We start from the raw sequence: 23,465 nt of genomic DNA, 5'->3' as shown, positions 1-23,465 counted from the left end.
TTAGTTATCATAATTGAAACTTGTATTAAAATTACATTTGTATTTATAACATATATTGTATATATAAACATACATAATTAAAAAATAAATATTAATAAAAATAGATAATTAATAACATTAATAACACTGCTAAAAATTGACAGACTGGCATATTTCGATATTTTAAAAATGTTAAATTCAAAATTAATGGTTCTATCATATTTGTAAATAAACAGACAAGAACAGTTTCACTCTCCTCTTCCATAGCTTTTTTTCTTTACGATATGTCTTGATTACTATATACATGTCAAATATGCTGTGGCTACTGCTAACAAAAAGCACGTAGAGACTCCAAAACATCAGAATTTCACTAAATTTGACACGTTATGTCATGTGCATGGAGTAAAATGATATTAATACTTAATGCTGGAGTTGTCAAAATTAGAGAACTGGTCTAATCTCATCTTTCATATGGAGTGCAACTTAATTCCCTCACAATCATCATCCTATAATAATAATAAAAATAATAGTTATATTATTAATAATAAACAAATGTCCAAAGTTATTGGCCAGTATAATATCTTTATAATGAAAAGAATTGAGTACTATGCTATAAAGCAACATAACATATTCTTACTAATATGTAATAAAAGAATCGAGGAGCTCATATAAAACCGGTCCCCTGCACAATTTTCCTTTGACTGAATAAAAATTATTTATATGCATGCAATACTAACCTGGATTATTTTAACGTTATTTTTTTCCTAAATACTCAGTCACCTCCTATCATGCTGGATGTGCCATGAAACGAAATGTGAATTCAATGCAAATGTGCTTTGTTCCTATATGTATCTTTTTTAGTTGAGTTATCTTTAAAAGTATTTTAATTTGATCCAAAACAAACAGCACAGGAAATTTCAACTCAAGAGCAGAAAAAGACAAACTTCAGTTACATATTAAGCTGCAATTAATAGACACATTTTCATGACATTATGGATACACTTTTAATTGAACACTAGTAAATAGACTTCCCTGATAAAAGCATTCTAATATTGTACATGGAATTATCTTTAACGATTTACAATGTAAAATTCAAACCAGTTCTCAATGCAACATATTTGATTATTGTTGTTTTTTTTCATGGCAAGAACGTTGTAATCAAGATAAATAATATTAATTTGATGACAAATTTGCATTTCTAAATTCATTTTTATTGCTCTTTATTGTATATTTATTGTCCTACATCAGTAATCTTAACTGAATTAGCTTCTGATGAAGAATGAACTTGTCTGCATTATTTGCACATGTTTATTTTGATGAAAACACTGTCAGAAAATGTCAGCTAATTAAAAATTTCAGTTAAATTTGCTGTTAAATACTAAACCAGATTATTATGCCTTTTTTGTTTAATTGAAAGAGTAACGATAAGAGATTGTATTTGCAACATTTTTATTAATATTAATGTTTACTTATATTAATGTTAATGTTTACTTAAATGAATGTTAATGTTTACTTAAATGAATGTTTGCTTATATTAATATTAATGTTTACTTATATTAATATTAATATTTACTTAAATCATCTCCATCAACAACAAACCCGATTGCAATTCGTACATGCAATAAAATTTATGCAATAAAACATTAATTATTGAACTAGAAGTAAAAATATTATTATAATTAAAAGGAAAATCAGACAATGAAAATGTTTTTAAATTCTAACCGTAGACTAAAACTAGATATTGCAACTAATGGTGCGAGAAAATGTGACTGCAAAAACACAAGAACGACAGAATATTGTTTTTTTGTGTGAAAATCAAGAGAAATAAATATAGAAATACAATTTTTTAGGATATTTATTGCAATTTGAAAAAAAATATTTTACATAATCAAAATTTCACCAGTTTGGGACACATGACACAAGGGAATATCGACGAGAGAGAAAAGAAAGAAAATGATAAAAGGAAGAAAAAAAAGTAAAGTTATTTTTCTTTTTTATATTTACAAATTGAGGTGGAAGAGGGAAAGGTATTCTGTCTGCTTTGTTGCCTTCCTTCAACTTACCAATAACAGGTTTGCTTTCTTTTCACACAGGGTTACTTTTTTTATGAAGAAAAATGATGGGGAGGTCAGAAGAAGTTGAGGAAACTTACTTGGAACAGCAAAGATCCCTCAAATTGAGTAAACTCCCAGCACACGTTCTGCTGTGTTGGATATAGCTTGTAATTGTTATTTTATTTATTTATTTTTGCCTCTGATCTCAAAGAGAAGCAATGGGTGGGAGTGATAATTCAGTAGAGTTGCACCAGAACAATGAGAAGATTTCATTGAGAAGGAGGGGTAGATGAGGATAATGATGAAATGGGCTACCGGGTGGGGGTAATTTAGAAAAAAAAAAACAGATGAAACAATGGAGTGGGGTGGGAAATGAATAAATAAAATAAAAGAGACAAGAATAGCTGACATGAATTTCTATTGGTTTTTATTTGATTTGTTTCATTTTTAATTTTAATTTTTTTTTTTGTACTTTTCCAAAAAGGAAATTTTATTGATAATTGAAAGATAGTGTCCAAGAGTGGGCTTTTTTTTTTTCAAATCTGACATGACATCATGGGTGAGTGGGGGGAAAAATGGGGGATTAGAATAACCAGAAGATGATCCAACAAAGCCACTCTTCTTGCTTTCAGTAGGGATATTTATATGTACACACGAAATTGCTGCAACCACTGGCTTCCAAATAACCAGTGAATTTGTTGAAAATTAACCCCTTTTATATGGTTAGATATCGAGAACATTAAGATGCAGTATTTGAAACATACACTCTTCAAGTCCAGCTTCTTTAAATGCATATACGCATCTACAGAAATATGCTAAGCAACAATATTGGGTTTTGGAAGTGACTTGTGTTTTCCCCTTAATTTTGTCCAGTTTTAACTGTCAACCCAGCACTCATTTCGAGCACATAATAGAAGCCCAGAACCAGAAACAAGCTCTGCATCTTTACAAATTTTAATTAAAAAAAAGATCAATATCACACAGTTTGTTTTTTATATTCTTTTTAATTTCTAATGAATATTACTGTGTCGTTTCAGCATTTGCTTTACATATTTCTGTATGAAGATATAACTGTATATTTACACACGTCCACTACCGCTCACCCAGTGACATGTATTCATTCACATCAATATATATACAACACACATACATTTATGCACACGCAATATCTATTTCAAAATTCGTATTTCATCCCATGCTTTCAAATGTAACACACATTCAAGATATTAAATGAAAAACCTTTTTCGAAAGAAAATAAAAAATCAAAGCAAAAAAAAAAAAAAATCAATACAGTTATTTGCTTGTATTTGTTATACTTTGAAGCAGACAACATGTGTGTATGTTTATGTAAAACACACAAACACACCTGCTCAGAATAAATTTTGCAGGTACCAAATATTGGACCAAAATAAAAAAGAAACTGTTCTGGCATATACAGCAAATAAAAGCAAACGAAAACCAAAAAAACAAAACAAAACAAAAACAAAATAAAAAACGGGTAGAAAAAGTTTCTACATGCTCTTTTTAGTTTAGCAATCTGTTAGATCAACTAATTTTTTTCTAGAAGATATATTATTAATTTTTTCCAGAATAGAATTGAGAAAGAAACAAAGAAAAATAGTTAGGATAGCAAATAATTTTCATGATCAGCAAGTTCGATTATTAATACTTATCTTTTCATAAAAATTGAAAAGAGAAGAAATAAAAAAATTTCTTTGACATGGGTTGCTCTTTAAGTCATTGTCATAGGTTTGACTCGGGTTTTAAAAGTAAAATAAAATACTTAAGTGTTTATGAATCTGAAATATCTTGACACAACCAGACGTTTAATAAACAATAAACGGACCCATTCCCAAGAGAGAGAGAGAGAGAGAGAGAGAGAGAGAGAAAGAAAGAGAGAGAAAGAGAGAGAGAGAGAAAGGGGAATGGGGGGGGGAGAAAAAAGATTTAATAATTGATTCCTTTGCTTCTACTTAGATAATCCTAATTGTATCAAAATTGATACAAAAAAGTTTACGAAAATAGAAATATACTCAGAAAACAATTAAATGAACGAAATATTACAAAAAAACTATGATTGTTCATTATTAATTTTTGTTTTCTCCCCCTCCCTTCAATCTGTTTTATCGATCTTCTTTATTTTGGATATATTTACATTTTATACACTAGCGTATTCATCATTATACGTTAGGGTCAAACATTCAATTATTTTCAAATGTTTCATTTTGTTGAATTTTATGGCATTGTCATTTTTCTCTCTCTCTCTCTCTCCTTCATCCAATAAGTTTCTAGCCCAAACCCAAGCCGCAATCGCAAAGAGTACAACTAGGGAATGTTCTTGTCTACACAGGCCAGCTGTGAAACCAGAGTGTGTGAGTGTGAGGGAGGCATGGAAATACTGAGAAGTAGATCAATATAGAATGACAACAGTGCAGTCTTTCTGTGTTTACTTGTGACAATAGGAAACACATTGCTTATTTCTGGTTGGAAAACATGTTTTATGCAATCATTCCTTTTCAATACTGCTGTCCAATTACGATGGAATTAAGAAAGTCCAACAAATGAACAAAAGGGAATAATCAATGATAATATTATTGGATTGAATTAAATCAGAAAGATATTTTCTTTCCATCAAAATAGGAGGAGGAAAAATGGAAGAGCAGCTCAGAATGTTTAAAAAGAATTTCAAAGTACCCTTCATTATTCTATAAAATAATTCAATGTGAAATACATGAATTAATCTAAAAAGTAACATCATTGGCCCAGCCAGTGATGCTACAAATTTACAAGAAAAAGATTTCAACACTAAAATCCTATGAAAAATATATCTTTACTTGGTTGAACATTTTGTTTTCACTATTGAGAAAATTAACAAATTAAAGGAATATTTCTTTTAAAAAATGAAAATGGATTCTCGATTTCTATTTTAAATTAAAACCGATGCCAATTTTGTTTCTTCATGAGATCGTAGTATTTATTTTTTAAATATATACATCCAATATTGACTGCATAAATTCAGCAGATACAAAATATTCTTACAAATGCAAAAAAAAAAGGACAAATGAAATTGAAAAGAAAAATGGTTGCATTTTTATGTAATTTTTTTGTGTTTACTTTCACTACAGCAAGGAAATAGTAAACATTCATTGTCGAATGAAAAGGATTGAATAACAGAAATCTTTCTAAGGATAATACTTATAAAATCTGGCGAAAAATAATGGAGAGTGAACTGTTTATTAAGATATGTTTTTACTGTAAAACTATATCTAGCAGCAAAAAACTATAGAGGTTTTGCAGTTTTAGAAACAAACAGAATTTCAGCTTTCCCCTAAAATTTAAAACATTTCTTTAATAGATACAAGGCATTTAGTTTTTTTTTTTATTAAATAACATTTCTATCATGATTTGAAATATATAAGTGTTAAATTAATTCAGGTACTTTAAAATGAAAAAATAACATAAAATATAATAGTAAGTTGCAACTTGTCAAAAACAAATTGATAATACGCTGTTATTAGACTGTGGTTAGCTAATTATTCAACTGCAGTCAACCAATAAGTAGATAAGATATAGAACTATATAAAACGTTTTTTTTTTGTCAATTTAAAAATATCGATATTGAAGGAAAAGGAAAACTTTTTTAAATTGAATTTTTAGTCATTATTTCTCTTGTAAATTTACTAAGCATAACAAATGTCATGTCTTTTGCAACAAAAAAATAGTAAAAGGGACAAAAACATGGAGAACAAACAGAAATATATATATATATATATATATATATATATATATATAAAGTAAAAAAAAGTTAACACTTGTATCTGCTCATCACTTGAAATATATTTCATGCAGATTTTTTTTCTTTTTTCTTTTTTTTTTATAGAAAAAATAAGTCCCAGTAACCCATTTTGGCAGTTAAAATATTCCAACAACTGAGTAATTTTTTTCTTTTCCTTTTTTCCTTCAATTTTGAGTGAAAAAAACTTTTGTCAAATATTGGATTAAAAAAATAAAAATAACAATCAAATTGAGAAGGAAAAAGAAAGAAAGAAAGAAATTAGGAAAAAGAAAGAAGAAAGAAAGTTTCAATTGCAGTCAACTGAAAAGTCTTCACACAACTGTCCCAACTTCATGTCAGACTATGAGGTAAATAATGGTCTGCTTAGGGCACTCTTCTGTGAAATATGGAAGGTAGTTCAGGTGACGTAATTTAGGTAAGGTAGGTAGGTTTGTAGATAGCATAAAATGCAGCACATATGTATACACACGCTCACAAACAGGTATGTATAATATATATGCATACATGCACACAAGGTTGTACATAAACATATCATACACGTACACTCATACACTAGAGAAATATATATGCAAGCGTGTATGTACATATATATTAACAGATATACACCCTTACATTGATGTGTACATACACGCACTATCATACACATCCCCTGCCCCACAAAATCAGTTATACTTCATACATAGTCATATCCACACATACATATATACATAGATATATACAAATTGTTTATTTATATACATATATGCACACACAACCACATTATATATATATATATATATATATATATATATATATATATATATATATATATGTATGTATGTATGTATCTACTTATATATATATAAATAAACCAGTCTTTTCTTTTTACCAGAGGATTCATTAAATCATATTGGTCAAAATTAACAACTTGAATTGCAAAACAGTCTCTACAGGCAGCAAAAGTTTTCCAACTAGTGATTGGAATATGGTTTATTGTTATCAACTGCATACGCACTTGTTGACAGGACGACAAGTCCGTATGGATGCTATACCCTCTATACAGAGACGACAGTCTAACAGTGGATAAAAGAAAGTTTGTTCCCTTGCATAAGCGATAAACAAAGAACTGTACAAAACTGATGAAAGCCATAACATTAATTCCACAAAATCAGGGCCAGGGTAGATGATCTCGGAAACCAACAACTGGAAGGCGCTGTGTGCATGCCAGACGACGATTCCCAGTTTTCCAGCTGCAATATTTGGAAGGGTACGAGAAAATTTGTTGCGAGTCTAGAGTCAATCATTATAATACTGGTTCTTTGACACAAAAAAAAATGGATGTTCAAATGAATTTGCTTGAGCGTCTGAGCTGATGAGAATATGATGTGATGTTAACGAAACTGCCTTTGTGTATATTACAGTTGCCCTCCAATGGCTAGTCAGTATCGTCAAAAAAAAAAAAAATGAGGAGGGGAAGAAAAATCTTTATAAAATAATAAAAATAAAATTTTAAAAAAATTGGTAAAGCATCACAAAATTGTGCAAGATGAAACGATCTGTGGTGAAATGTACATGGAAACTTTGGAACAACCAGAATATCAACTGAAGACAAATACTGCATTTTTTCGTTTTTTTGTTTTTCATTCCATTTTGGTCTTTTTTGGCTCGCTTGGCCTTTCAGCTTGGTCAAGCAAACTCATTCCAGCAGGAAGAAGTGGGGTGGTGGTGATGGGTGTGGGAGTGGCAGCAGCAGGGGTAGTTGGGATGGTAGCAGTAGCAGTAGTGGTAGTGGTGGTTGTAACAGCAGAAGAGAGCATAGAGTCTGAAGAGATTGCTGGAATCTTGTCACTTCCTGGGCTCTGTTTTTTGGTCAGGGCGGTTGATGAAGAAACACTGGGCAATTTTGGTTCTTTTGTACTATTTTCTGATGGGGCTGGGGTTAATGAAGGTGTCAACCGCCATTCACTTTTAGATAAATGTCGTATACACTTGTTCTTATGCAACTCAAGGCTACAATGGAGAATGACTTCTTGTGATGTTGAAAATTTCTCTTGACATACAACACATTCATACTGAATTTGTTCTAATTTTAAGATGGGTTTAATGCCATCAGACGCTTTCCCACCAGGAAAGCATATCAAATTTTGATGATTCTCACAACCATCTTTGCCTGGATAAACAATATGGCATTTCTTACATATATAGCCAACATCCACGGTGCTTTCTTGCAAACATTTTAAGTCTGTGTCGGAAAGTGCAGATTTAAGATCTGCTAGAGTTTTGCAGTCTTGCGTATACTGTGCAACAACTGAAGACGGTTCTAAGAGTTTGGCACTGACATGACGCCTCGCTTGCTCAGGAATTTGCAACAAAGATAAAGGAGTACCAAATGTCACTGGATCATATGCAAGCAGCTGCTCCATTCCTGGAAAAAAATAAAATGAATTTATTAGAAAATTACAAGTAAACATTGGTTTCGATGCATGCATATTATTTTGTACATATTTAAGGATGATATTTGTTTATTTATTAAAACATTTTCAAATAATGACTTGAAAAGTCATATAAATTGGCTGGAAACTTGTTAATGGTTGAATATATTTTGGCAGAGAAAAGCATTATTCTGCTTGATAAGATTTAATTTTACATTTGACAGTTTCTATTGTCTTATGAAGGATTACAACAAACATCTAAGGCAGAACTTTTAAACAAATCAGAAAAACCATCAGTGGTGGTTGTTGGCTTACAAAGTAATTCTGCAGTTTCCACTGTTAAATAATCCCGAGCAAAGAAGTGATAATTGCTGTTCGATTGCCTCATTTTAACTTCTCATCTGAAAACCAGGAAAGATATAGACTGATGATTACATCATGATAAATCGTTGTCACAATGTAGAAGAGAAAACATTAAGACAAATGCTTACCAGGCATTAAACCAAACTGGAAAAGAGGGAGATTGACTCCGGAGAAAAAATTTGGAAATCCAGTGTAAAGATTTGGAATTAAGCTTGGCTCAAATCCTAACCCAGTGAAAGGAGACATCAATTGTGGAGAAAGGAAGTTGGCAGCGTCTCGTCGACTCTGGGCTGAAATGAGGCAAGGAGAGTCAATCAGAATACTTCAACAGTAAACGAAATAATATCCATTAGAGAAATTATTCTATTGTTATTTTCAATTAACAACTAGTTTTTAAAAAAATGGTAAGAATAGATCAGCAGAAATAATTAATAAGATATTTGTTCATATTAAACAATAAATCTGATTATTTTTAATGAGATTATTGAAGAAATAATATGCACTTCTGAACTATAAAATTGATTTCTGCAGTAAGTATAAAAATAAGCAAAGACTACCAAATGTTAAAAGTCTGAATATGTAACTTTTTTACCATTCAAATTGTACAAATGCAGTAATAGCAGGTGTTGTTTAGATGAGAGGAGTAATGTGCAGATGTAATCTGAAATGATTTGAATGAGGGTGCAGTTTTCATGACAAAGTGATAATGAAAAAATTAGAGATGGTGCAGTAAAATATCATTATAGAAAAGCATCCTATTTTCTTGATATTTTAATTGAGTGAAAATTAGCAAAGAAAAGAGAGATTGACAAATTATGGGTTGGATCATAATCTCAAAGTTGAAAGATAGTACACCACCTGGGAGTCATCAATGCATGATGTCAGCCATTAATTAAACAAATGTTCGGCACATTAAACAAGATTCTACCTCATTAGACAGCAAAATTGGTAATGTAGAACTTAGTGCAGTGAAGATGCAATGAAATTGTGTTTAATCAAAAGAATCAATAGATAAAACAGCAGCAGCTAGACACAATCATTGCTAACAACAGTTTTTAATTAAAAAGTTATAACACATCTTGTTATGGCAGCAACACATATTGCAATATTTAGAAGTGAGGGAGGGGATAAATTCTATGCCTTGAAAGTGCCAGTAATTCATTAAACAATGTGCGAATATTTCATAGTATGAAATGAGTGCATCAGATATTGTATAAGAAATAGATAAATAGCTTTCTTTTTTAGGTGGGGTTATATATTAGTTTGCGTTGAGGTACGACAAGTAAAAGAACATAAAGAATTGTGAATCTTCAAAAGAAAACATAAAAAAAAGTTTATTTTACTCACTTTCCTCTTTTTCCTTTTTTTCTCCCTCAGCTTTCAGGGCTTCTTTTTTAACATCTGGGAAAAAAGAGCTGGCATTGAAAGGAGTATTGAAAGCTATAAAAAGAAAGATTGGAAAGGACCAATAAATTTATGCTCAACTAGCAGGTGTATTTATGTAAGTTTGTTTCTTGTTTAAATAATACAAGATTGATATTAAAACTGATTATCTAACATTTAAAATAGTTTAAAGTTATTATAATTTCTATTTTAAAACTCAACTGGATTAATTTAATGAAGCTATAGATGCAGTTGTTGATTCTTTTGAAATACAAATGATAATTTGTCCTGGTTTTCATTCTCTTATCTAATTGCAAAAGCATAGTAATATATATATATATATATATATATATATATAAGGATTTAGCATACATTTACATATTCAAACAAATGTTGTTGAAAGAAACAGATCTGTCATAAAGCCGGATTTCTAAGCCACTTTTCAAGCGATTTTCTCAATTTCACAGATACATAATAAAAGAAACATCATTATCCAATTTATTGCTGTCCTAAATTTAGACTTGCATCATTAGAGCCCAGAGAACATTTTGCAGACAAATATGTATGACTCAAAAGTCTAAATAATGTAGTTTGGTTCAAATTTGGATAACAAATGACACAATAACACTTCATTTGCTTAAGTAACAAATTTTATTAATTTTATATTTATTTCTATTATGTTGCATGCTTTTTTATTATTACACTTTTATTATATTACACAAAAACAAAAGATAAGTGTATAGAATAGTTTCAAATAATCAAACATTTTTCTTCTGAATTCTGTACAGAAATTCAACATATATGATTGTCATAATTTAAGACTACTAAAGAGACCATAATTACTTAATGTAAGTAGATTTTTGGAAACAAGATAACAGCAATAAAGAATATAGATTTTAGATTGAAAGTTTTCTAATGAACATAAATGAGGGGGTATCATACATATCAAAAAGTTAAAAGTAAATCATGATTATTATTCCTTCTTGTAAATATGTATTAGAATTATAGATTTTAAACCCATGTTTTAAGAACTAATAGTGAAGAATTTAAATTAATTGCATCAAGCATCATTATCAAAACATGTTCTTTACCAGCTATGTAATGTAAAGTAAAAATCAAAACAAATTCCAAACAAATGCATTGATACTTACCACTTGATGTTCCCTGTAATCCAAGTGCATTCAACCTCATTGCTTGTAACTGAGCAAGATGAGGGGAGCTAGCAACGGAAGCTTCGTCCCAAGCTTTGCGCATTCGCTCAATTTCTCGCTGCTGTTGCAAAACTTTAGTCATTCCAGATGGATCGGCAAGCTCCCGTTCTGCATTTGACTGTGATTGGATAAACTGACGCACGTTATCTATATGTTTCTTGGTGAAGATGTGATCCTGTACAGTGTATTTGTGAGAGTACTTGAAGTTGCACAAAGTGCATTCTTCAGGCGGCTTTGAGAAGTCAACATCTGTACCAAAAGTTTTGGAATAGGCCAACTTATTTTTCTTCTCCTTGGCACGAGCATTTTGGAACCAGACTTGAACAACACGTTTGGGGAGTCCAATTTCTCTACCCAGCATCTCACACTCCGCCATTGTAGGAGTCTTGTAGTCAGCAAACAAAGTCTTCATCACTCTGACCTGCATGCTGCTCATCTGCGTACGATAACGCTTGCCATGTGGATGGGATGATGAGGATGAAGAAGAAGTGGCATTCGTTGGCGATGATGGACAGTTATCCATCATTCCACTCGAATCTTCACAGCCTTCAATTTCATGGCTTTCGGAATGTGTTTCAGATATGGAATCATCAAGGCTATGTCTGCGTAAGTATCCGTCCATGCTTCTCTCACTGACATCAGTAGATGGACCATCCGATGAGGTTTTTTCACAGTCAGTATTCACTCGAATTGGTTTGCTTAAATCAAGGGGAGCATCATTATCCTCAGAATTCTTGTTTTCTACAACACGAGCAGGTTTTTTCTCAGGCTCACTAGCTGCTCCCTTATTTTGTATGGGTTCAACACTTGCTTGCTGTGGACGTTGCCCATGGCTGGCAGCACTTAGTTCACTGATGAACTTCTTAAACGAAGCTTCACAAAACTGTCTCATCGACGTCTGCAGAGGGTCAGAGAGGCCGGTGAAACCCATCCCCATGTTACCTTGTGGCATGAAAGGCAGAAACGGTTGCATATTGGTTGGAGAAAGCAATTTGCTCAGGTCTGGGTTACCTGTCAGAGATGAAGACGATGACGCTTGGGAGACAGGTGGGGGTGGGGGCGGGGGCGGAGGTGGAGGCGTCGAGTCAACCGTTGCATCGGGAATGTTATCAATGTTAATCTCACCTTTTGCCATTTCCTCAGGGTGTTTGGTGGCCAGATGGGATTCAAGGGCAGATTTTGCGCGGAACAGAGCACGACAGAAAGGGCAACGTTTGTGAATAAGTTGCTGGTGAGCGCGGTACTGTCCTTTACGTTCGCGTGCTCTTGTATTTTGAAACCATACTTGCACAACTCGTTTCTTCAACCCCACCTCAGATGCAATGGTCTCCAACTGTTTCCGACTGGGGTTGCAATCAATCTGGTACTTTTGGTACAGATAATCCAACTGCTCAGGCAAAATAGTTGTTCTCAGTCGCTTGTCTCTCGGCTGATCTCTCTCTTCTTCCTCTTCATCAGCTTTACGTTTTATTGGCATCAATACTTTATCATGCAGCACGTTCTGTAAATGTGCTGGTGGTTGCTGTGGTTGCTGTTGTGGTGGCGTTGGGGCAATATTTTGCAAGAGGCCAAATGCATTATCGTTAGGGAAGTTAGCAAACAGATTTGGATTTAAAGAATGAACTTTCTGGTGCTCCTGCCACTGCTCATATTTGGGGAACATTAAATTACATTTTTCACACTTGTGAATCTCCGTCTTGATGCTGCCACTGCTGCTACTCGTTGAAGAACTGCTGGTAAGAGACATAGGCAAACTATTGCTGATACCAGCACACAATATGGGCGTTGTGGGTGTTGGTGTTGAAGGTGTGCTCAGCACAGAAGATGTGCTACTGCTTATAGCAACAGGGGTGGAAGTGGTTGTTGTAACTACACTGCTTGGTACAATGGCCATGACAGTTGAGGTGGCTGTAACGTCTTTGAGGGAATTGCAATTGCTGTTGGCAATTGTCGAAAGAGGTTTGGGCAAATCTGCTGCGTGGATTTCACTCGACTCCGAAAGGGCAGTCTCGTCATGTGACATCACAGTAGAGTTGCTATCTTCATCAATTGTATTCGACGTGCCTGTCTTATCTCCCTCATGGCAATTCTGGCGCTTTTGATGCTTCATCAAGTCATAATAGCGGGGGAATATAGAATGGCACTTCTTGCACTGATATTGGTAGTTAGGACCTGAGCGATTGAAGCTACCAGAACCATCATCTTTCAGGTCAGACGGAGACTGGTTCTCATAGATCTTGCGAGCTTTTTGACGAGCATTCTGAAACCACACAACAATCACTCGTGGACTAAGATTCAGCAGTTTTGACAAGTGATCCAGATCATCATCTTTTGGATAGGCATTTTGTTCAAAGTACTCTTGCAGCACTTTAATCTGATAATCTGTGAACCGTGTACGGTTTGCTCTTTTACCAGACCCGCCCTGAGAGTTATTGCTACCACTACTGTTACTGTTATTGCTGTTATTTCCAAAGTAATCATTCTTTTCATGGAATTCCATTGGAATATGACGGTGACCAACAGGTGTGGAAGTGATGTGATTGGGAATTGTCTGTGGCAGGTGGTTGATTATGGGTGAGGGGATGGGCATAGTTGGGGGAAAAGTCATGGGTACAGAAGTGACAGTACAAGGAAAGTCGGTGTCATTATTAACATGATCCATTCGACTCTGAAGATCACAGTCATCTAAGTGGTCATCATATCGAGTTTTTAACTCTTCTTTGTACTCAGTCTCCAAGTCCTGCTCATTCGGAGATGGAATCCGTCCAGTTTTTTCATATTCCTCAAGATTGATTGTTGTTTGTGGTGGGTTACTAAAGTTGTAAGGGGAATCTTTGTTCCGCTGACGCTCTTTGAAGAGAGTGTTTCTAAACCAATGTTTGATCACTTTTTGAGGCAGTCCTGATTGTTCAGACATCTGCACAATCTGCTCCTCACTCGGGGAGTTGTTAATGTCAAAGTTAGCACGCAATATCTTCAATTGCTCATCATTAATACGCGTCCGAGCTCGCTTCTGGTTTTGGGCATGCTGCGCCTGTTGCTGAGCCGCAAGAAAATTAGGGTCAATCATGGTCATAGGGGGCATGAAGCCACTATCAAGGGCAGGTGGCATCATCATGGGCATGAGGGGTGGATGCATCCCCATGGCCAGATTCATATTCATGTTCATGGGTACGGGCATGTGCATCATATTGAACACTGGCATCATCTGGGAAAAGTCTAGTGGGTTCTGGTGCAAGTTCATGTCTTGCCCTGGCAGAACCTTCTCACTTACTTGTGATGATGAGGATTGTGATGATGATGATGACGTTGGTAGTGACATGGGGAGAGATACTGGTGCACACTGGGAAGACGAACCATGATGAGAGGTGGGAGGTATATGGGGAGGTATAGAAGGAGGAGGAGGCGGCGGTGGCGGCGGTGGAGGAGGAATAGGTTGAGCTGCAGTAGGTGTCATCTGAGGTTCTGGATCCTTCAGTTGCCTTTTTTCATAGCTACTTCTAAATTTGGATCCAAATTCCTCCACAGCTTCAATAGGAACCATTATTCTGTGAATTTCTTCCTGATGAGCCTTCAGCACCCAGACACTGGAAAATTCCTTACTGCAAAAATTGCATACACTTTTGTTAATCTCTGGGAGATCTGTTTTGGACACTTCTATTTGAGGCTTTTCTGGAAGAGGAGGATTTTCCTTCTCTGACTGTTCCTGCAGCTGCTGTTGAGATGAAGATGCTGCTTCTTCTTCATCTCCTTCCTCCATTTTCTTGTTGTTCTCAGCAGAGTTCTCTTTTTTTACAGCAGAGGGCTGGTTAAACTCATTAAACTGCATCACACATTCAAAGCCAATATTCTCCAACAAGTTTCTGTGAACATGCTGCTTAAACCGAGCAATGTAATTCCGTGATCTAAAGAAATTTTGAGAGGACTGGGGAACTGGACTGGTTGTTCCAGATTGTAAGCAACCAAAGTTCTGCTGGTGTTGCAAAAGGGTCTCCTGATTACTGAAAACAGAGTTGCAGTTGAAGCAAGTGTGGATGCCAATGTTCAGGCTTGACATTGTTGGAGGTTCACAGTTAGAAGAGGAGTTATTCTCTGGGAGCTTCATTGGCATGTCATCATGTGGTGAAGCGTTGATACCAAAATCAGCAACACTAAAGACTGCAGCAGGTTGTCCACTGGAAGAAACTGTATAAGTAGTCAATGCATCAGAAGCTGAAGACGCAATAGAAAATTCTGGCTGAGGAGTTGATGAGGTCATTGTAGATAAGGATGAAACAGGTAGCATGTTGGGAATTCCTGGCATAGGATTGCCGAGGTGAGAGAAGAGCAGTGGTGGAGGAGGCTGAGGAAGAGAGTTGTTAAGGGTTGGCAGAGCCGATTGCTTCTTATGAAGGATCTCTGGGAGGGGCGTCTGCTTAGCATGAGAAGAAGGTGAAGGAATTTTTATGGGAAATTGCTGAGGTCCTGGATGAATGACATGTGTTTGTTGATGAGGTAATGAAGGAAAAGAAGGGGCTGACTGCTGCAGCGGCATATGGTTCTGGGACTTTGGCACTTCTGGCTGCTCAATGAGGGGTAGAGAGAGGTCAAGTTGTCCGGACATGGCAAACTCCGGCAGTTTAGAGGCCCTTGCTTGGTGCAAAACGGAACGGATATGTATATCTAAAGTAGAACCCTGGCTGTAAGCAACTTTGCACAGATTACAGCGGTAAGGTTTTTTCTCTGAATCGTTAATACCTAAAGATGATGGACAGGGGGTAGCAGCAGCAGCGGCGGCAGCAGCAGTGACCATAGAGGCCGAAGTAGAGGAGGTGGAACAAGGTGTGGAGGACATTGTTAGTGTATTTGATGTGGGGAGAACGGGCAGAGGTAGGCTGCACAATTGCTGTGTCTGCTTCAGTTTATGAAGATGAGATACGGAGTTATAATGCACTAATAGAATATTCTTTTGCGTGAAGGACTCTTTGCATACATCACACTTATAAGGACGATTAGGATCCAGATATTTCTCCATAGGATAACTCAGTTTGTCTCCTTTTCGGTGCTGTAGGGTCTTATTATGGGCAGTCAAGTAACTTTGTTTTGTGAACGCTACCTTACAACGATGACATTTAAACTTGCGCTGTGGGTCATCATAGTTTCCTTCAGCAATTGCCTGACTATTGATATAATCTTCCATGAACTGTTGTTCTTTATATGAACTGGACACACTGTCCAAGCTGCCCTCATCAGCCTCGCATGCAGCAGATTCATCCAGCAACAAATTATCTGAGGAATCAAGCTTGCTATCCCCATTCATAAAAGTGCTGCTGGACTCCATGCTGTTTTCAAAGGTGCCCATTATCTTGTCACCTTCACTTTGTTCCAATGGTTCCGTCTTTATCAATGTGTTGGTAAGCAGAGATCCAGAAGTTTCAGAGGTCGAAGTTGATGCCTTACATTCAACAGATGGGCTTTTACAAACCGCAGAAATATTCATACCAGTAGAATTTGGATGAGGGGATGCAATATCACTATTCATTTTATCTGATTTTGTGACAATGCTGGGGGTGCTGTTGTTCCATCCAGGACTCTGTGCATTCATCAGCTCAGCCTCCACTGCAGACGTGTCTGTACCATCCAAATGAGCCATCTCAATATGCTTCTGAAGGGCCAGGGTTGATCGGAAGCTGCGCCCACAAATACTACATCGTGTTGCCTCCCGAATCAGATGATAATGAGAGTGTTGCTGTAGTTTTTCGATTGTCTTAAAAGCAAGGCTGCACTGATTGCATCTATATTTATAAACATGACGTTCAGATATAGAAATTTGTTGCCTCTTGGTATGGATTTCCCGGAAATGAACTTGGAGCGAGTGTCCCGTTTTAAAATACTGGTTGCAGCCTTTCTTCCAGCATAGATAACCAGGACCACGGGGAGTCTGTTTGAGCTCAAGATGACCTAAATCATTCTGGTGTGCATACAGGGCGTCTATGTTGTTGAAGTTTTGTGTGCAAGTTTGACATCGGAATTGATCTTCCACTTCTTTTTCACTCATTGTAGCTGTATCAATAGCTGAAAGAAAAAAAAAAGAAAAATTTTGAGCTAAAAACAATTTAAGAATGAAATATATATGCTTTTAAATTAATAAAATAAACTCAGAGAAAGTTGGAAATTCTAAAATAAAATCAGGTTAAGCTTTTATTTCCATATTTAAAAACATTTCAGTGAACAAAAGTGATGAAAGTTAATTTAACCAATTAACACTTAAATCCTTAAGTCTCAATTGTTTTTGCATATTCAAAATAACCTTATACTGCACATTAATTATGTTTACTTGTAAATCTCAAAGAGTAGTGATGAGAAGTAACTAATGATAAAAACTAATCGACAGCATTAAAACTTAGAACTTTATAAAAGATTTATAGTTTAAAATATACAGAAAGACAAAAGAACAAAGACCAAATCAAAATGACTAGAAGAAATTAAACTGAACTTTGTTTTTCAAGGTGGGATGAAGAAAGAAATAATGAAGATTAAGTAGATCTTTTAAGTGAAATAAAATCAGAATACGTTATGGTTTTCAGTAATGCTGAGAAAGAAAAATAGAGCCAGGAATAAAAATTAAAAACAAAATAGATACAGAAGAAATCATGTTCTTACCATCCTCATTCAGACATTCTTCCTCAGCATCAAACATGTCATTTTCCCTTGAATCTTCTAAAGATGGCACATTTGAAGGAGAACCTTTCAAAGCATTCCCAGAAGCATTGCTGTTGGCAGTTGTGCTGTTGCTGTTAGCAGTTGTGCTGTTGCTGTTGCCACCAGACTTGTTTTTCAGCCATTCTTGGTCAACCATGGTCAACAGACGGTGCATACCTTCAGGAGAAACATTGTGTACCTGAATCAGGTGCTTCTCTAAAGGTGCTTTCTCTCGGAAATCGTCCTGACATAGGGGGCAACGCACCTCCAACGGTGGACCTGATGGAGAGGCTGGAACTGGTGTTGAGACAGATGTGGAAGAAGGTATCTGCATTGGAGACTTTTGAGTAGGATGTTGTGCAAGAACATGGCTTTGTATTCTCATCTCGCTTATACTCGTGTAATTACAGTAGGGACACATAAGGACTTGTTCTTGATTTTCACCATTTCCTGAACAGAGAAAGAGAAAAATTTAGGGGGTTAGATTTTAGGAAACTTTCTTATTTCACTATGAAGTCTACACAAGATAATAAACGATAAAGACTAAACATTAAATAATCAGCTAACATATCTTCACATGAAAAATATGTCTCATTTCAAAATGTTGTTTGCCATATAAAATTTGGACACAATTCAAAATTTAACTTCGCTGATGAGACTAGGGATATGATCTATTTGTCAGAAGAAATAATTTATAGCAAATTAACAAAGAACAAGCATTTATTCTTAATTCATTCCTAGTATTAAAGATCACTCATCGTAAAACTTGTTATTTTATGATATATATTTATTATTTGCAGGTAATACAATTATTTTGAAGTTGTTCAGTCAAGTTTGAAGTGAAGGCCTTCGGATAGTTTCAAATTATAATCTGTGAACTCCAACTCTGGAAATTTTTAGAATGCCTGGCTGACACCAAAATTTTTATGAAATAATAACAAATTTATATGTATTATATATTATACTATATAGTACTTATTATACTATATATTATATTATTTATAGCATTTTCATTTTATAAAAGATCAGAATGTTTTCAAAGTAAATTCAACATTTTGGGGGATTTTTTTTTTTTTTTTGAATGAAGAAAATTTAAAGAATAACAAAATAATGATACAGAAAAAAATAGTTGTGAAATCGGTGGAACAAATGCCTAATTCTGATTTTGCTTCCTGAATTTTGAAGTAGTCAGATTCAAACTTCTAAACTAATGACTTTGAGAGTTCTATTTACAATACTAATATAATTTATTAAGTGTTCTGTAGAAAGATATTTCTGAAAATAGTGGCAAGCAAATCCTGCAATATTTCTTTGAAATTTATTCTTAAAAAATACTTAATGATAAGCCATTACAAGAATTAATCATATGCAAGTCCTGGTTTTACTCATGGAATATGAATAACAAAAAAAGAGAAATAAAAGTTCCATGTGAAAATGAATAAAATGCCATGTTTTCACATCTCAATCTCCACAAAATTCTGACTTTGTTTATCTTGCTCTATGCTTTTGATTTACAATAGGACAAATATCCCAGACCATGATACGCGAACAGCAAAAAAGATGTGCATGTTCTCCTGGAAAGAGATTAAATAATATGTGCATGCACATGTGTGCGTAAGTATAGAAGCACACACACACTACATGTATGAGAAGGAGGAGGAGGGGAGGAAGAGAGCAAGGATAGTATTGTCTTCTCTATAAACAGGAATTATATCAATAGTCCTGCCTAACAGACTAATTAATAACATCCAATTAGCTGATACAAGGAAGTAAAATGGAGAGGAAGATAGAGATGAGGGGAGTGTCATCTTTGGAAGAAAAGGGGAAAGGGAGGAGCCAAAACAAAAGGGGGAGGGGGAGAAACAATGAAAAAGAAAAAGGGTGTGGATGTGGGTTATAAAAGATAAGGGAAATTCTATTTGAAATTAATATCAAAATATAAAAATCTTTATGCTAAAAAATAATATTAAAAAAAGAATTCAATATAATAAAAACCTTAGAACTGCAGAGATTCATACTTTAACAAAGAAAGAAAAAGAAAAAGAGACCAAATCAAATAGAAAGGAAGATAAAGTTTGTTTTTTAAGGTGGGATGAAGGAGAAAATAATACGGATTAAGTAGATCTTTTTAAGCAAAATAAAATCAGATTTTCTGCAGATATGTTATGGTTTTCAGCAATTCTGAGAAAGAAAAAAAGATTGGGGGATAAAAATGTTTTAGGTAATCTCTAGGTTGGGTGAGAGACAAGTACAGACGCCCCAACAGCAGCAGTACATGTTTGGTCAAAAAACTCATTTCATTTTTAGACTGCAGAGGTTTTAAAAGAAGAACCAAGCGATTCATTATTAAGCCTGCAGGCTGACTGGCCAGGTTCCTGATCTGCCATCCAGCAGCCCCAGTCCAATCTTTGCCTGTGCCTCACTTTGGAAAAGACATCTTTTCTCTTGAGAGAGAGAGAGAGAGAGAGAGAGAGAGAAAGAGAGAGAGAGATATGAACTCTGCAATCATTCAGATGAACTGCTGTCCTAGTAGTACAAGTATGGTGATCCTGTGGAATCTAGATAGACATGATGCAGATAAAGTAGCTAAGTATAAGTAACTAGAAGCAAGTATAAGTGAACTTACTGTAGATAAGCAAAAATAAAATGTAAGAAATCGTTAAAAACAACAACAATAACAACACTTTAATAATTACCAAATCGGTTTAATATTTAGTATCCAACTAGATAGAAGATACGCTTTTCACATATGCAACATAAGAACGGTTTGGAGAATTTAATAAATATGGAAAACTTCATTTAGAAAAGAATAGATAAGCAATGCTAGGAACAAGTGTTATCAGACATTCAACATTTCTCCATTAAGTAAAAATGATTTCATTTATAATTTATCTGTTTTACATTTTACATGCTATATAAGTAACTAGACACATTGTCTTGTAGCATTTGATTTATCAAATCGTTCTTTTTGTGTATCCTTAAAACAATATATCAGCACGTTTAATGGATATTTCTTTTAATAGGAACACAATTTTAATTAGGACAAGATTTTTGGATAAAAATTAGCCCAGAAAAGTTAATTAAAAAGAAATGAAATCTTTTCACCGGGTATTTCAAGGGATTTATTTCAATTTTTTTTTAATTGTTGCACTATTATTTCTATGTTGATTTAATTTCTAATAGAAAAAAGTGTCGGAAACAGAAAAAAAAAAGAATAAAAGTTTAATAATAAGAGAAGATCAGCGAATTACAGGTTCATACCAGTGTATGCACACACACGCACACACACACACAAAAGATGGGATGAGACAAAGCAGCTCACAGAAAGCATTAGCTGTGGCTGCTACTGCCACTGCTGCCACAAAGGCAGCAGTGGCATAAATGAATGACACCAAATCAGTCAATTAATGACCTCCACAGTCTGATTGAACATGTTTAAGGGTCACATGTTTAGTTCATCATTTAATCATAACAACTGACCTTTAGCGAATCTAACAAGCAGTTAACGAATCTAACAATTTAGCCATTGTTAGTACTCAACTAACACCAGAATTGGACAAATCATTGTTTTAAACAAATTTAGATATAACAATATAAATTGATTAATTACAGAAGAGGCTCTGAGCCTAACAATGAACATTGCTTTAATCCAAGTTGACTAATAAACGCAGACATGAACGATCAGTATGAGTAGACATAGAATATCATGCAATTATGAAATATATTAATTTTTTAACAGTCAAAAAATGTAATATACGAGATAATTAGAAAAACATATTATTCAACATTCTTTGTAAAAATAGGGAATATGGAAATATCTCACACCGAGTTTTTAAAATAACTCCTCAAAATTATTTCATAAATAGAAATACCACAACCAGCTAAACAATTTAAATAGTTCTATGCAAAAATGTTCCTGATTAAATGAAAATTCTTTTCATTAGTATATTTTAGTTTATTGAAAAGAGGTGGATACAAGATGGCGACCCACCCTCAAGATTTAGAATCATATCTTAAGCTTTATGTAATTTATACTAAATTTATTTGTAAGATTTTTTACATATCAAAACATTTTTTTCTAAAAAATATTCATTGCCAGAGGAAATGATTTTGATTAATTTTCATTTTCAGTAACAAGCTAACACCATGTAAATAGAACCTGAAACTTGAACTTATCTATTTTAAAAGCTGTTAACTGCATTGCCGATTGGAACTAGATGTCTTAGGTCAAAGATCAAATCTAAATCAATATTTCCATCTTTTTTTTCTCACACATCATCCATTTTTTATTTTATTTTTTTATTTTTTTGAGACTATTAATATTAACAGACTTCATGTTATTAAACAGCGTTTCCTATAGCGACAGATGGTAAAATATGGAAGACAATATAAAATATAATAAATAATAACGAAAAGAAAATGTTTGATGAGTAAAGTGATTAGCATAGTAAAGAAGAATCTTGTTCATTTTAAATGAGATTTTCAGATTAGAATTATTTTATGCTAATTGAAATTCGAGAAAACTTTCATAACATTTAGGGAGCAACTTTGTTTGACAATAATAATGAAATAGAAAGAAGTGTTATTATGCCTGCTATGAATATAGATTGTTTTAGTCTTGTCTAAACTGGTTAAATGCGAATGGTTTGTGTACTTTTTGCAAAGCTGAAACAACTTTCAACACAACTGGTTGCTCGTCATCAACTGCTTTAAGAAGAAGCATTTGATGAAGTCAGTTCACACCTGTCTATCCCTTCATCATTTGCTATTTTTGGGGTAAATGGGGGAAATTAGTTTTATTCTTATTGTCCTCTACACTTCTAAATCATTGTCAGAAATGTCAATGAAACTACATTTAATGAAGTATTGAGTGGAGGCGAGGGTAGTTAAAATGAAAACAATAAAAATAAAAAGTTAGATAGAAACTAACAAATAAAATAATTATGATGTTTTAAGCCTTAAATTCGCAAGAAAAGAAAACAATAAATATTGATAAATATTCAGAAAAGTGGAAATCATTAAAATAAATAAATTGAAAAATATGTTTAACAAAATAATAAACATATTTTTGATATAATTATTTGCCTTGAAATAATTCACAGCCGTATTTTCATTTCTAATAGGATAATGTTTTTACTTTCTGAAAGCATGAAGAGAGACCAAGATGATAAAATTTGAACATGGTTTTCTTTGTGGATTCTCATGCGGTTATTTAAATGGAACTCTTTTGAGACTAAAAATGACAGCAGACATGAAGATGGGCGCTTTTGTTTGGCAGCAAATATTCCAGAGACTGTGCAATGAGAGAATCTTTTGTCAGACAAGAAAATGTCCACTGACTCAAGTCAGTGTTTGAGTGGATTTAATTGCCAGTTCAGATTTCACGGAATTGATTAATTTGCCTTAGAAAATTGCTGCATGAAGGAAAAGCCCCAAAGAATTAAGATTGTTGAGATGAGAAAAGAAAAAGGGAAAAAATATGAAGAATAAAGGAAATCGCAGCAATTTAAAACTTAAAATTGCCTTTTTTATTATTAAAATCTTGAAAGTCAGAGAAACTATTAGCAAGCGTGCAGAAAAGCTAAGC

General features: G+C 34.0%; 1 protein-coding gene across 8 annotated transcripts in view; it reads right to left on the bottom strand.

Annotated features, from left to right (window-relative positions):
* Positions 1-6,756: 6,756 nt before the first annotated feature.
* The window catches only part of LOC145284709 (zinc finger homeobox protein 4-like), a 424,371-nt gene continuing 407,662 nt past the window's right edge, over positions 6,757-23,465 (bottom strand). For 5 of the 8 annotated variants that reach the window (XM_080133614.1, XM_080133619.1, XM_080133615.1 and 2 more), the window contains 5 exons: positions 17,840-18,328; positions 11,138-17,251; positions 9,951-10,043; positions 8,732-8,893; positions 6,757-8,233 (listed from right to left, as the gene is read on the bottom strand). In XM_080133614.1, the coding sequence (XP_079989740.1) occupies positions 7,449-8,233; positions 8,732-8,893; positions 9,951-10,043; positions 11,138-17,251; positions 17,840-18,328 (7,643 nt within the window). In that variant the 3' untranslated portion in view covers positions 6,757-7,448. Of the gene's footprint in view, positions 8,234-8,555; positions 8,642-8,731; positions 8,894-9,950; positions 10,044-11,137; positions 17,252-17,839; positions 18,329-23,465 lie in introns of all 8 variants that reach the window. The other 3 variants (XR_013868864.1, XR_013868865.1, XM_080133618.1) reach the window with 3 other exon arrangements.

The sequence above is a fragment of the Euprymna scolopes genome, chromosome 9 (genome assembly GCF_053919585.1).
Source record: "Euprymna scolopes isolate OS-2025 chromosome 9, ASM5391958v1, whole genome shotgun sequence".
In the NCBI taxonomy this organism is placed as follows: Eukaryota; Metazoa; Mollusca; class Cephalopoda; order Sepiida; family Sepiolidae; genus Euprymna; species Euprymna scolopes.
The sequence above is the reverse complement of the archived record's forward strand: the minus strand, read 5'-3'. Positions and strand labels throughout refer to the sequence as shown.